Below are 15,517 nucleotides of genomic sequence, written 5' to 3'. Positions count from 1 at the left end.
CTGTTGTTTGTGAAAACGTTCCTGTTATAAAAATTTGTGAGATTTAATAATGTAAATCGATAGAAGTGCTACGACCAGTTATGTTTAAATGTAATCTGTGTTGGAAGCGAAAGAGGAAGACGTTGGCAGCTGACAGTTGAGAATAAGTTCGAATGGTTGTACACTAGTTTTCGCGTTTTCGTGACATTCGGTAACGTGGAAACACGGAGGAGTAGTAGCCTGGACTTTGTCTTGAAAAAAGAAATGTTAAACGAAGTGGTTGAGGTTACAGTAAATGGTGAAATTGAATTCTAGTGATACTGTAACATGTTGAAAATAGCTGTAGTGTCGTAGCATAATGGTTATGTCTTACATACGTTTGATGAAGTTTATATCTATCTGCCTTTAATTAAAGTGGGGTGATCTTTATGCTAACAGATTGTATAACTTCACAATCTACATCATATGCATGGTTTCCTGTTAAAAGAGGATCAGCAAAAGTTGGATCTTCCTTCCTTAATGTTCAGCTTATCCCAATTTCAGATAACCTAATTGCCTTATTGATCAATATACACATACCGGTACATATATCATGACGTAATCGTCGTTACTCAGAAGCGTGTAAAAGAGAATTACTTCCGGTTTCGGGGCAAGTATTATAGTCGGTCTGATGGCCTAGCTATGGGTTCATCTCTTGGTCATATATTACCTTAAATTTTCAGGGACAATTTCGATCAAATTTTCTTAGGGAAAGAGCCACGGAGCTGCAACATGAGGTACTGGTTCAGAGATTTGAATGATATTCTTTGTTCGTGGACCGGAACCACCAGACACCTATGTACATTATTAAAACATTTGAAGGTGCAACATTAATATGTTCGGTTTACAATGGAGCTGGGAGGCTCTACTATAACTGTCTTGGATCTTAGCGTAGTCATTAGAACAAGAAGACACATATTTAGCGTTTACAAAGAAAAAAACATGCTACAGATGTGGTAATCCGTAAAAGCTACCAGCATCCACAGAGCAACAAACGAGAAGCTTCATATTCGATTGTGCATCACCTCATTTGTGTTACATTATCTGAATCAGACTTTCTAACAGAGATACAGACCATCAAACATGTCACTTCGAGCAATTGCTATCGCACTGACCTGATTGGTAATACATGACTGTGGCTACAAAGCCTGGTGTAAACTTCTATATATTGACAACATTTCAGTTAACGTTGCAAAAAAGTTAATGCCTCGCAACTGCAGACCGGCTTTTTATAATACTAACATTGCATTACATTAATTCCACAGATCATGAAGAAGACGATTCGTAATGATGTGGAAAGTGTCACTTTAACGTAACTTTATAGGATATAATCCAATTTCTTATACAATTACTACTTCATATCTTAAAATTCATTTATTGTATATGAGGTGTCATTCAAAAAAGCTTTTAATTTCTTTAAATGCTAGTTGGCTATGTGTCACACTTTTAATGCTATTTGGTAAGTGACAAAAGATTTTTGTGGCAGCATAATTCACCCCTTTCTATGCCAAAGTCAGATTTAACCCAGAATAGTGAGGATCATCCTTTCCTCTAGTGTTGTAGCTATGCACTAGGTGTTATTTTTGAATTGGGAGTGTTTATTAATAACAAATTTCGTAAGTGAATATATGTACTACAAAGGTACTGTGAATATCCCAAGTTCGTTAAATAAATGTCTGCAAGGTGTTCTAGGGTGAACTCCAGCAATTATTCTGATTGCACGCTTTTGTGCAATGAATATGTTTTCTCTTAATGATGAATAGCGTATTAAAATTTTTAATGAATAATAAAAGCGAACTACAATCCTTCGCACAAGGTAGTATCTTTAAAATCATTTGGAAGCAGCGTCAGAAAGTACTACATTCTGTTAGGAGAAGCAGAAAGCGACCCTTCTGAAAATACTCGAAATGGAAAAGCACATTACATAGAATGCCAGCTTAATATTAAGTGATCTGATTTAAGTTTCTTTTTCACCTTTGTTAAAAGAGGTTTTCGTTACAAATATTAGATTAGAACTGCAAAGTCATCTTATTTCTCAGCTGTTGTTAAATCTGCCTCCACATAAATACTTTATCTCCCTTTTCTGATTAATGTAATCATTTACACATGAAAAGAATAATAATCATTTTCTATGCAGACATTCTAAGTCATTATTGTGCCTTCCGTACAACAATTTTATCTTTCTTTGCGAAAGTCAGTTGTCTCCTGGAGATGGCCCAAAACGCCGAATGACGGTTTGCGACCTAGTAAATATAATCGTGAAGAGCGTTTTGAAGTGCTTTCCTATCTGATATTAACATTGTGCAAATGTTAATGGTGGCCAGCAAGTGCGTTAAGCTACGAGAGGTTTCGTAACTTATGGACATAGTATCAGGACATAATGGAAGAAGGAGCGTGTATAATTAATTTTGCGAACATTAATTAGCACATTAAGGAACGAATTGATATATCTGTGAACTTCGGCGATTTAATGAACTGTCTGCTTGGAGAGATAAGAAGCATTACGTGGACATTACAGTTTCGGAGAAGCGTTAAGTTCAGTGAAGCGAAAATTTTTAATGAATGAGAGCGCAATTAAACAGATAATTTCCATGTTGTGTGTACTGTTCTCAATAAAATGCTACGTTTTGCTAAAGAAGCAAACTGTGTCTCCTCCAGCAGTTTCCTTTGTGTTTCACGAAATCTTAATTTAGCATCTGATGACAATCATGCCTCGGATTTTCAGAGTAACAACTTCCAGGAGTTCTGGTTCTGCAAGGTTCGCAGAAGAGATTCTGTGATGTTTGGAAGTTTGGAAGGTAGGAGACGAGGTACTGGCAGAATTGAAGTTGTGAGGACGGGCCATGAGTCGTGCTTGGGTAGCTCAGATGTCAGAGCACTTGCCCGTGAAAGGCAAAGGTCCTGAGTTCGAGTCGCTGTCCGACACAGAGAAGAGCTTCTGTGAAGTTTGGAAGGCAGGAGACGAGGTACTGGCAGAATTGAAGTTGTGAGGACGGGTCGTGAGTCGTGCTTGGGTAGCTCAGATGGTAGAGCACTTGCCCATGAAAGGCAAAGGTCCCGAGTTCGAGTCTCGGTCCGGTACACACTTTTAATCCGCCAAGAAGTTTCAGCTTCCAATTAAATTTGTTTAAAATGATTCCCGAGGACCGCTAATTCAGGCTAACAACGAGGAACGACTACGAAAGGAGCAGAGATCACACAAGATCCCACCGCAATACCAATGACGTGAACAATGTGGGAAATAATTAAAAGCACATCTTCAGTCACAGAAGAAAAATTATGCAAATCCATCACGTACGAAGAGCGAATTGTCTCAACTCTGACAAAATCATTGTTTTTGGTTACGTTAGTAAGAGCTGCTATTAAACTGTTGGAAATTTGGAATTTATTTGCAACAAGAAATATGTAAACATAATAGGCTATGCTCTTAAAGTTAGATTTAACAGTGGAAGGTACTGAAACTTTAAGTGCCCATAACGTTTAGGCTCATACAATTAGAACAGAAAGCCTTTTCGCAGGCTAAACTTTGTTAAACCTTCGCAAAACTGTGGTTAAATTTAGATATGTTAAGAAGAATCTTGAGAGTTGTTAATGGCACCTCTTTCATACCTTCGTATTCGATTATTAGAAATCAAAGCTATCATTTTCTCTTACTGTCTAAATTTGACAATAAAGGGTGCGTCTTAGTAGATCAGAGTAATTTGCAATTTCTGTTTTGTTAATTCTTCACAAACCATTAACTCCAGACTCAACAGTTTGTCATTTTATAGCTACATCTGATGCATGTGTTCGCTTAAGATAGAATGTTACCATAAATTTATGCTATGCTCTTGCGGCATGTTTGAATGAATGTGCACGTCATGCATACATTTGGCTACCATGTGATTAAATTTTATAGTAAGTTCATCTACATCTACATCTACATACATACTCCGCAATCCACCATACGGTGCGTGGCGGAGGGTACCTCGTACCACAACTAGCATCTTCTCTCCCTGTTCCACTCCCAAACAGAACGAGGGCAAAATGACTTCCTATATGCCTCTGTACGAGCCCTAATCTCTCTTATCTTATCTTTGTGGTCTTTGCGCGAAATGTAAGTTGGCGACAGTAAAATTGTACTTCAAATGCTGGTTCTCTAAATTTCCTCAGTAGCGATTCACGAAAAGAACGCCTCCTTTCCTCTAGGGACTCCCACCCGAGTTCCTGAAGCATTTCCGTAACACTCGCGTGATGATCAAACCTACCAGTAACAAATCTAGCAGCCCGCCTCTGAATTGCTTCTATGTCCTCCCTCAATCCAACCTGATAGGGATCCAAAGTGCTCGAGCAGCACTCAAGAGTAGGTCATATTAGTATTTTATAAGCGGTCTCCTTTACTGATGAACCACATCTTCCCAAAATTCTACCAATGAGTCGAAGACGACTATCTGCCTTCCCCACAACTGCCATTACATGCTTGTGCCACTTCATATCGCTCTGCTATGTTACGCCAAAATATTTAATCGACGAGACTGTGTCAAGCGCTACACCACTAATGGAGTATTCAAATATTACGGGATTCTTTTTCCTATTCATCTGCATTAATTTACATTTATCTATATTTAAAGTTAGCTGCCATTCTTTACACCAATCACAAATCCTGTCCAAGTCATCTTGAATCCTCCTACAGTCACCCAACGTCGACACCTTCCCGTACACCACAGCATCATCAGCAAACTGCCGCACATTGCTATCAATCCTATCCAAAAGATCATTTATGTAGATAGAAAACAACAACGGACCTACCACACTTCCCTGGGGCACTCCAGACTATACCGTCACCTCCGATGAACATTCACCATCGAGGACAACGTACTGGGTTCTATTACTTATGAAGTCTTCGAGTCACTCACATACTTGGGAACCAATCCCATATGCTCGTACCTTAGTTAGGAGTCTGCAGTGGGCACCGAGTCAAACGCTTTCCGGAAGTCAAGGAATATGGCAACCATCTGATACCTTTCATCCATGGTTCACAAGATATCATGTTAAAAAAGGGCGAGTTGTGTTTCGCAGGAGCGATGCTTTCTTAAGCCGTGCTGATGCATGGACAGCAACTTCTCTGTCTCAAGGAAATTCATTATATTCGAACTGAGAATATGTGCGAGAATCCTGCAACAAACCGATGTCAAGGATATTGGTCTGTAATTTTGAGGATCCGTCCTTCTACTCTTCTTATATACAGGCGTCACCTGCGCTTTTTTCCAGTCGCTCGGGACTTTACGTTGGGCAAGAGATTCGCGATAAATGCAAGCTAAGTGAGGAGCCAATGCAGTAGAGTACTCTCTGTAAAGCCGAATTGGAATCCCATCAGGACCTGGCGATTTATTTATTTTCAACCCATTCAGCTGCTTCACAACCCCAGTGACGTCTATCATCATGTCCTCTTTTGTGTTGGCAGAGGAGAAAACACCGCGTTACGAGTGGAGGCCGAAATGCACGCATTTTAGCTCACCCAGGCTGGCGTGAGGAGGGAAGAACTATACTGACGTGAGGTCTGGAACGTGACAAGGAATGAGAATTCACAAAGCGGACGTAATTAGTTTGATACTTAACTTTTATCCATTAATCATGAACGTCGCTCTTGACGGTACATGATTCACAATATTACCTGTTCATAATACATTCTTGAAGATAGTTCTTATAGTAACTGAATATGGCGCCTTGCTAGGTCGTAGCAAATGACGTAGCTGAAGGCTATGCTAAACTGTCGTCTCTGCAAATGAGAGCGTATGTAGACAGTGAACCATCGTCAGCAAAGTCGGCTGTACAACTGGGGCGAGTGCTAGGGAGTCTCTAGACTAGACCTGCCGTGTGGCGGCGCTCGGCCTGCAATCACTGATAGTGGCGACACGCGGGTCCGACGTATACTAACGGACCGCGGCCGATTTAAAGGCTACCACCTAGCAAGTGTGGTGTTTGGCGGTGACACCACATCCTCTATCTGTACGAGACGCAAACGGCGGTATGTTTGTACGATCCTCTTGCGTGAAATATTTCTCAAATGCTAAATTTAAAATTTCAGCTTTCGTTTTTCTGTCTTCCGTTGCCAGACCAGACTGATCAGTGAGTGACTGGATAGAAGCCTTCGACCCGCTTACCGACTTTACGTAAGACCGGTATTTCCTTGGGTTTTCAGTAAGATCTTTTGCTAAGGTATGACGGTTGTAGTGATTGAATTCTTCGCACATTGCTCTTTTTACAGCAGCACGAATCTCTACTAACTTTTGCCTGTCCTCATTCTCCCGATCTTTCTTGTACCGGGTGTGCAACTGCCTTTGCTTCCTGAGCATTCTCCGAATTGCGCTGTTAAACCACCGTGGGTCTTTTCCGTCCGTAACCCAGTTTTTCGGCACATACTTGTCCAATGCGTGATTTACAATGTGTTTAAAATTTGCCCATAATTCTTCCATTCATCAATTGTACGTAAGATGTGTTAGAATAAATGCATGTGCGTCTTTTTTATGGGGTCTATGTGTTTAGAAGAGTAAGAAGTGCTACAACAGAGGGAGTTGGTGATCCTTTACATGTTGGATTTCACCAAGTTTCTGTGTTTAGAAAAGTAATAGAATATGCTCAACGTTGGTTTTAACATTGAACGAATGCATAAGAACTATTTTCCCTGTCGAAAGACGAGAGGTTTCTGAAGAAGCAGTTTCTTCGAGAACTGTCGTTTACTAAAGAAGAGTTACCCGAGAGTTTATAGAAAAGTAAAGGTATAGCGAAGAGGATAATTAATACTTTTTGCAGTTTCAGTGCGGAAGTCGTCAGTCGCTCCCATGCAAGACGTTTGTTCGCATTGTCGGCACTGGGTGGCAGATCTGTCGAACCCAAGATTTCCGCAAGCATTTCTTGAGTCATTTTAAACATCCGTTTGAAGCAAATCTCCAATCCTGGGGTTTTACAGGATATTCTATAATTACAAACGTGTCAGTCTTACAATGAGGAATGCTGTTAAGTGAGCTACGATTTCTCTCTTAAAACACAGAAGACAGTGTTAAGAAAAACATGACGAATATAACTTGTCATACGGAACTGTGGAGGAATTTTTTCTGCTTTTGCAGGAGCATACCCGCTGTTAATTGCCTGTGAATAATAAAGCCACAGACGCAAATTATAATAATGTGTAGAATCCTTTTTTATGAAAGTGCGCCATGTAAGCCAAAGTTATTGAAAACAGAAACTGTAAGAAGATTGGCCGATTAGATCCAAGCTCGGAGAATGTCTGAAACCGTTTGTCAGCAATACGTAGTTCAGTGTACAGATGCACGGCGTAGAGGTAAAGGCAACACAGACCTATCTTGAATGAAGGCAGTGAAGAGCTCTCAGGCGAATTGTAAACATGAAAATAAAGGACCACATGGTGCATCGACGTCAAAGAACACAATACGGAGTGGGACAGCTAATGCCGACCACCCCACGATATCCAGAACCAGTAAGCAAACTCAGATGCGCTTTTGCCAGGCAGTGCCTTGACTCTTCAAACCTGTTCTAGTAATTTTTAATGTCTACAGCTGCTGATGTATCACACTGACTACATACTTTTCCAGTCACATTGGGAAGAGGACTTCAACTAGATAACATGTGTGGAGCATAAACACGTCTCGCCCGGCCCCTCCAGCCGGATGTTCGTGTCCTCCCTCGGGCACGGGTGTGTGTGTTGTCCTTAGAATAAGGTAGTTTAAGTTGGGTGTAAGTCTAGGGACCGATGACCTCAGTAGTTTGGTCCCTTAGGCATTCGTACACATTTGAAAATTTTATTTGAACACATCTTATTTAAGTCTACCCTTCTGAACCAAATACATGCAAACTGTTCGTAATACGGAAAGTCCAACAGAACTGCTTTTTAAAGCACAGACCGATGGGCTAGTCGTACACAGATTATGTGGCGATGGTAGTACAGGCGATTTAGGAAACCGGTAGCGAGAAAACCTGTTTGTTGATAACGACGCTACAGTAAGCATTGATGGTAAAGGAGCGATGAGGCCGAAAGTTATTTCAAACGCTGTTGTGTCTTTCTGCATCTTCGCTTTTTTCCGCCTTGTGTATAAACTTAGTCAGAAAGGGCGACCATTTGATTTCGCTCTAAATTTGAATTACAATGCAATTTCGTATGTAGCATATACATGAAGTATTGACAAAGATGTAAGAGATGGCTGAGTAAATTTTCGGCTGAGAGGACATTGTTCATCTAACATTTGTCTCTTGATGTAGCTTCTTCTTCTTATTAGTATTCTGCCAATCAGGGGGTATATCTTACTGCCTGTTCAGGCCTCAACATCTCTTCCTCGGTCCTTCCACACACCTTCCTACGGGTTTGTATTCAATCTGTTCTCGAGGGATTCTCTAGGGCAACATACGCAACATATTCTCTTTCAAATCCCTATTTCGTTGAATTACTTTTTCAGATAAAGGCTGTACTCCTAGTTCTTTCCTTCTTTCTTCATATCTTGTTCTATCATCTCTTGTGCAGGCTTTCACTGATCTAAGGAAATTCATTTCTGATGTTTCGTCTCAGGCCTTTTTATCTTAATATGCGACTTTCTGCACCTTTTAATACAGCGAGTAGTGCCATGATTTTATAAAATTTAATTTCGAATTTCTACACATCTTATCCGTTAATAGTGTTCTTATCGTGCCGCATACACTGAAGTGCCAAAGAAACTTGTATAGGCATATCGCTGCGGTCGTCAGCACCTGTATAACACAAAAAGGATCTGGCGCAGTTGTTAGATCGGTTACTGCTGCTTAGATATCAGTTTATCAAGATGTAAGTGAGTTTGAACGTGGTGTTACAGTCAGCGCACGAGCGGTGGGATACAGCATCTCCGAGGTAGCGATGAAGTGGGGATTTTCCCGTACGACCATTTCACGAGTGTACTGTGAAATCAGGATTCCGAGAAATCATCAAACCTCCGACATCGCTGAGGCTGGAAAAAAAAAAAAATTCAGGAAGAACGGGACCAGCGACGGCTGAAGAGAGTCGTTAAACTTGACAGAAGTGCAACCCTTCCGCAAATTGCTGCAGATTTCAATGCTGGGCCACCAATAAGTGTCACCCTGCGAAACATCATCGATACGGGCTTTCGGAGCCGAAGGCCCACTCGTGTATACTCGATGACTGCACGACACAAAACTATATTCCTCACCTGGGCCCGTCAACACCGACATTGGACTGTTGATGATTGGAAACATGTTGCCTGGTCGAGCGAGTCTCGTTTCAAATTGTAACGAGCGAAAGGACATGTACGGTTATGGAGGCAACCTCATGAATCCATGGAATCTGCATGTCAGTAGGGGGCTGCTCAAGGTGGTGGAGGTTCTATAATGGTGTAGTGCGTGAGCAGCTGGAGTGATATGGGACCCCTGATGCGTCTACATACGACTCTGACACGTAAGCATTCTGTCTGATCACCTGCATCCATTAATGTCCATTGTGCATTCCGACTGTCGTCCTAGTGCGATAGAACTAGGACGACAGTAACTTGTTACCCTGAAACTCTTTCTACCGCTTTTTCATTGATTGCTTCGCAACCAGCAATCTGAAGCAGAAGGCCGTTTTTCCACAAGCGTCTGCATCATCCCATGACAGTGACAACCAGTTAGGGAGACAAATGTTGCACAGTTTTGCAGAACCACATGATGGAACCCGTTAGAGCGTTAACAGTATTTACTGTGTCACGAAAGCCCTAAACATCACCCAACATAAACTTTTGAAATTATTGTTTGTCTTTCTTCTTTTTAGTTTGTTCATCAGCCTCCTGACTACTTGCTCTCGTATGTACAGCGTCTCCATCTCAGAGTAGGACTTACACCACACGTGGTCCATTATGTGTTGCATACATTCCAATCTGCAACTTTTCATATAGTTTTGGCCCTCTATGACTCCCTTCAGACCCACAACAGTTTTCACCTGGTCTCAGTTCATGTCATTTAATCATGTCCCTTCTTCTAGACACTGTTTTCCTTGTACTTCTTTTCTTACGGATTCAACGGAGATCAGCTGCATTTCGTCTCCTATAGTTCACTTAATTTTTACTATGGACAGAGACTGCGATTGTTGTATGCGGATGCGAGCCGAGTTGGCGACACATCGCTCTCAGCTTCAGGCTGTGATGGCTTCGGTTACACAGCTTGAGGCTGCAATGGATGGGCACTACTGTTGTGGGCCAACCGTGGGGATCCAACCGACGTCCAGCACGTCAGAGTCCTCCTTTCGGTCCTCACCGGTGGCCAACCCAGTTACTGCTGGCACTGAGGCTGACCCCTCACCTGTGGTCGAGTGGGAGGTCGTCCCAGGGCGAAGCAGGCGGCGAAAGACTTCCCAGGCAACCGCGCGTAAGGCCTCCCCGGTTTGTCTGACAAACAGGTTCCAGGTGCTGCCTGTGGCTGACACTATCGCTGAGCTACATGCTGTCGCCTGTCTTGTTTCAGACGAAACCACTCAGACTACAAGATCCGAGCAATCGCAGAGGGTGGGATTATTGGGAACAATGTTAAGCGCGTTATGGAGCCCCTCAGGGACTTGGCTGACAAAGAGGGTAAGAAATCCAATGTGCACTCCGTGTGCGTACTGGGTGGAGTCATTCCAGATGTGGAAAGGGTTCTCCTGAATGCCATGAAGAGCACAAGGTGCAGCCAACTGCAGGTGGTGGCTCACGTCGGTACCAGTGATGTGTGTCACTTTGGATCAGAAGAGATTCCCTCTGCTTTCGAGCGGCTAACAGAAGTGGTAAAGGCTGCCAGTCTTGCTTGCAAGATGAAAGCAGAGCTAACCATTTGCAGCATAGTCGACAAGACTGATTGCGGACCTCTGGTACAGAGCCGAGTGGAGGGTCTGAATCAGAGGCTCAGACGGTTCTGCGACCGTGTAGGCTGCTGATTCCTCGACTTGCGCCAAAGGGTGGTTGGGTTTCGGGTTCCACTGAATAGGTTAGGTGTCCACTATACGCAGGAGGCGGCTACACCGGTAGCAAGGGCTGTGTGGCGTGGACTGGACGGTTTTTTTGGGTTAGAGGGTCTCGGGAAAACACTAGAAGGGCTTCAGTCACAAAGGGTGCAGGCTGAACACAGGAAAAACGCAGACACAGGAACCACTGGTATAGCAGTAGCTGTGTTGGGAAAGTACCAGAGCTCCATGCGCTAATAGAAAGCACTGATGCTCAAATCGTTATAGGCACTGAACGCTAAAGCGGTATATAAGCTCAGCCGAAATTTTTGCGAAGAACCTAACGGTGTTCCGGAACGATAAGCTAAACACGATGGCGGTGGCGTGTTTGTTGCTGTCAAAAGTAGTTTAACTTGTCGCAAAATTGAAGCATATACTTCCTGTGAGTTAGTATGGGCAGAGATCATTGTTGGCAACCGGAATAAAATAATAATTGGGTCCTTTTACCGACCTCCCAATTCAGATGATATAGTTACTGAAAGGTTCAAAGAAAACTTGAGTCTGATTTCAAACACGTACACAACCCATAGGATAATAGTTGGGGGGGGGGGGGGGTGACTTCTAATTTACTCTCGATATGTTGGCGAAAGTACTTGTTTAATTCCGGAGGTACGCATAAAATATCATCCGAAATTATGCTAAACGCACAATTATTTCGAACAGTTAGCTCATGAGCCCACGTGAATAGTAAACGGTTGTGAAAACACACTTGAACTCTTAGCAGCAAATCATCCCGTGTTATTAACGAGCATCAGAACCGATTGCCGCGCGGGATTAGCAGAGCGGTCTAAGGCGCTGCAGTCATGGACTGTGCGGCTGGCCCCGGCCGAAGGTTCGAGTCCTCCCTCGGGCGTGGGTGTGTGTTTTTGTCCTTAGGATAATTTAGGTTAAGTAGTGTGTAAGCTTAGGGACTGATGACCTTGGCAGTTAAGTCCCATAAGATTTTACACACGTTTGAACATTTTTTTCAGAACCGATTCAAGGTTTAGTGAACACAGTTTTGTCGTAGCGAGATTGAATACTGTAATCACCAAATCCTTTAAAAATTAGCGAAAAATATGCCTATTCAAAAAAGCAAATAAAAATTCACTTGACGCCTTCCTGAGAGACAATCTCCACTCATTCCAAATTAATAATATAAGTGTAGACAAGATGTGGCTTAATCAAAAGAAATAGTATCGGCAGCAATTGCGAGACTTATATCAAATAAATTAACAAACGACGGAGCTGATCCTCCTTGGTACACAAAACGGTTTAGAACACTGTTGCAGAAACAACGAAACAAACATGCCAAATTTAAAAAGACGCAAAATCCCCAAGACTGCCGATCTTCTACAGAAGCCCGAAATTTTTGCGTTTACTTCAATGCGAGATGCCTATAAAAGTTTCCACAACAAAACGTCGTCTCGAAACCTGGCAGAAAATCTAAAGAGATTCTGGTCGTATGTCAAGTATGTTAGCGGCAAGAAACAATCAATGCCTTCTCTGCACGATAGCAGTGGAGATACTACCGATGAGAGTGTTGCTAAAGCAGAGTTATTAACACAGCCTTCCGAAATGCCTTCATAAAAGAAGACGAAGTAAATGTTCCAGGATTCGAATAGAGAACAGCTGCCAACATGAGTAACATAGAAGTAAATATCCTCTGAGTAGTGAAGCAACTTAAATCACTTAATAAAAGCAAGTCTTCTGGTGCAGACTGTATACCAATTAGGTTACTTTCGGAGTATGCTGATGCATTATCTCCATACTTAACAATCATGTACAACCGTTCGCTCGACGAATGATCCGTACCCAAAAACTGGAAAGTTGCACAGGTCACACCAATAAGCAAGAAAGGTAGTAGGAGTATTCCACTAAATTGCAGGCCCATATCGTTAACGTCGATATGCAGCAGGATTTTAGAACATATGTTGTGTTCGAACATTATGAATTACCTCGAAGAAAACGGTCTATTGACACACAGTCAACATGGGTTTAGAAAACATGGTTCCTGTGAAACACAACTGCCTCTTAATTCACATGAAGTGCTGAGTGCTGCTGACAAGGGATTTCAGATCGGTTCCGTGTTTCTGGATTTCCGGAAGGCTTTTGACCCTGTACCACACAAGCGGCTCGTAGTGAAATTCGGTGCTTATGGAATATCGTCTCAGTTATGTGACTGGATTTGTGATTTCCTGTCAGAGAGGTCACAGTTCGTAGTAATTGACGGAAAGTCATCGAGTAAAACAGAAATGATTTCTGGCGTTCCCCAAGATAGTGTTATAGGCCCTATGTTGTTCCTTACCTATATAAGCGATTTTGGAGACAATCAGAGCAGCCGTCTTCGGTTGTTTGCAGATGACGCTGTCGTTTATTGACTAATAAAGTCACCATAAGACCGAAACAAACTGCAAAACGTTTTAGAAAATATATCTGAATGGTGCGAAAAGTGTGAGGTGATCCACATGAGTCCGCAGCTCGTGGTCGTGCGGTAGCGTTCTCGCTTCCCACGCCCGGGTTCCCGGGTTCGATATCCGGCGGGTCAGGGATTTTCTCTGCCTCGTGATGACTGGGTGTTGTGTGATGTCCTTAGGTTAGTTAGGTTTAAGTAGTTCTAAGTTCTAGGGGACTGATGACCATAGCTGTTAAGTCCCATAGTGCTCAGAGCCATTTGAACCATTTTTTTGATCCACATGAGTGCTAAAAGGAACTCGTTAAACTTCGGTTGCACGATAAATCAGTCAAATCTAAAAGCTGTAAATTCAACTAGATACCTAGGTATTACAATAACGAACAACTTAAATTGGTAGGAACACACAGAAAACGTTGTGGGGAATGCTAACCAAAGACTGCGTTTTTTTCGGGAGGACACTTAAAAAATGTAACAGATCTACTAACGAGACTACCTACACTACGCTTGTCTGTCCTCTTTTAGAATACTGCTGCGTGGTGTGGGATCCTTACCAGATAGGACTGACGGAGTACATCGAAAAAGATCAAAGAAAGGCAGCACGTTTCATAATATCGCGAAATATGGGAAAGAGTGTCACAGAAATGATACAGGGTTTGGGCTGTACATCATTGAAAGAAAGGCGTTTTTCATTGCGATGGAATCTTCTCACGAAATTCCAATCAGCAACTTTCTCCTCCGAATGCGAAAATATTTTGTTGACACTGACATACATCGGGAGGAACGATCATCAAGATAAAATAAGGGAAATCAGAGCTCGTATGGAAAGATACAGGTGTTCATTCTTTCCGCGTGCTATACGAGATTGGAATACCAGAGAATTGTATAGGTGGTTCGATGAACCCTCTGCCAAGCCCTTAAATGTGATTTTCAGAGTATCCATGTAGGTGTAGATGTAGATATTCAGAACTGTTATTGTGTCATGGGGAACATAGGTGTTACATTTCGCAAATAGTTTTTCTGAAGTACTGGGGTGAAACTGTTTTGTCAACGTCCACAGCGAGAACTTTTAATACTTGCCTTGATAAAGTAGCCGAAACAGATTACAATAACGAAGCAGCAGAGCGAGATGTCCTCCAGCTGTTCCGGGGGGTCTATTATGAGCTTGAGGGCAGCGAAAATGGTCAGCCAGATATAAGCAGAGAGCGTGACGATGGCGGAGGCGGCGGAGCGGAGGCGGCCCAGCCGGCCCTGCGACCACCAGACGCCCAACAGCCGCAGGATGGACGCTCCGGAGCCCTGCAGCGTCTGCAGGTCACTGCGCGCCAGCGCCATGGCAGCCGCCGCTGATGGCTACACCAGTGAGAAGAACCTGAAACATTGCGTTTGGTTATGATACATTCTATGTATGCTATAAAAGAAGATGGAAAAGTACGAGGGTCACTCCAAAGGAAATGCACACTATTTTTAAAAAAAATCCATCTTTTATTCTACATATTTGAAATGTTTTACAGTGTGTAGACACATCCTCCACATAACTTCCATCCCTCTCAACTGCCTTACGCTATCTTGAAACCAGCGCCTGTATAATCGCAAGGTAAAATTCTGGATCAGCCTGTTGGAGCCACTGTTTGGCAGCGTGCACAAGGGAGGCGTCATCTTGAAGCCTTGTTTCACGAAGAGAGTCTTTCAGTTTCCCAAAGAGATGATAGTCTCATGGAGCCAGGTGAGGACTGTAAGGTGGGTGTTTCAGTGTTGTCCATCCGAGTTTTGTCATCGTTTGCCGGCCGGTGTGGCCGTGCGGTTCTAGGCGCTTCAGTCTGGAACCGCGTGATCGCTACGGTCGCAGGTTCGAATCCTGCCTCGGGCATGGATGTGTGTGATGTCCTTAGGTTAGTTAGGTTTAAGTAGTTCTAAGTTCTAGGGGACTGATGACCTCAGATGTTAAGTCCCATAGTGCTCAGAGCCATTTTTTTGTCATCGTTTCCATGGTTTTCTGACTGACATGTGGCCGTGCATTGTCGTGCAACAGCAACATCCTGCTTTTGCCAATGTGGTCGAACACGGCTCAGTCGAACTTGAAATTTGTTCAGTATCGTCACATACGCATCAGAATT

At 42.8% G+C, this 15,517-nt stretch overlaps 1 protein-coding gene across 1 annotated transcript in view; it reads right to left on the bottom strand.

The window, feature by feature from the left end:
* Nucleotides 1-14,735, bottom strand: part of LOC126414545 (uncharacterized) — a 33,343-nt gene extending 18,608 nt beyond the window's left edge. The window contains exon 1 of the mRNA XM_050083358.1: nucleotides 14,481-14,735. Within this exon, the coding sequence (XP_049939315.1) occupies nucleotides 14,481-14,735 (255 nt within the window). The remainder of the gene's footprint in view (nucleotides 1-14,480) is intronic.
* Nucleotides 14,736-15,517: the final 782 nt, after the last annotated feature.

Source organism: Schistocerca serialis, chromosome 1, assembly GCF_023864345.2.
Source record: "Schistocerca serialis cubense isolate TAMUIC-IGC-003099 chromosome 1, iqSchSeri2.2, whole genome shotgun sequence".
Lineage (NCBI taxonomy): Eukaryota > Metazoa > Arthropoda > Insecta > Orthoptera > Acrididae > Schistocerca > Schistocerca serialis.
This window is presented reverse-complemented; position numbering and strand designations above follow the sequence as displayed.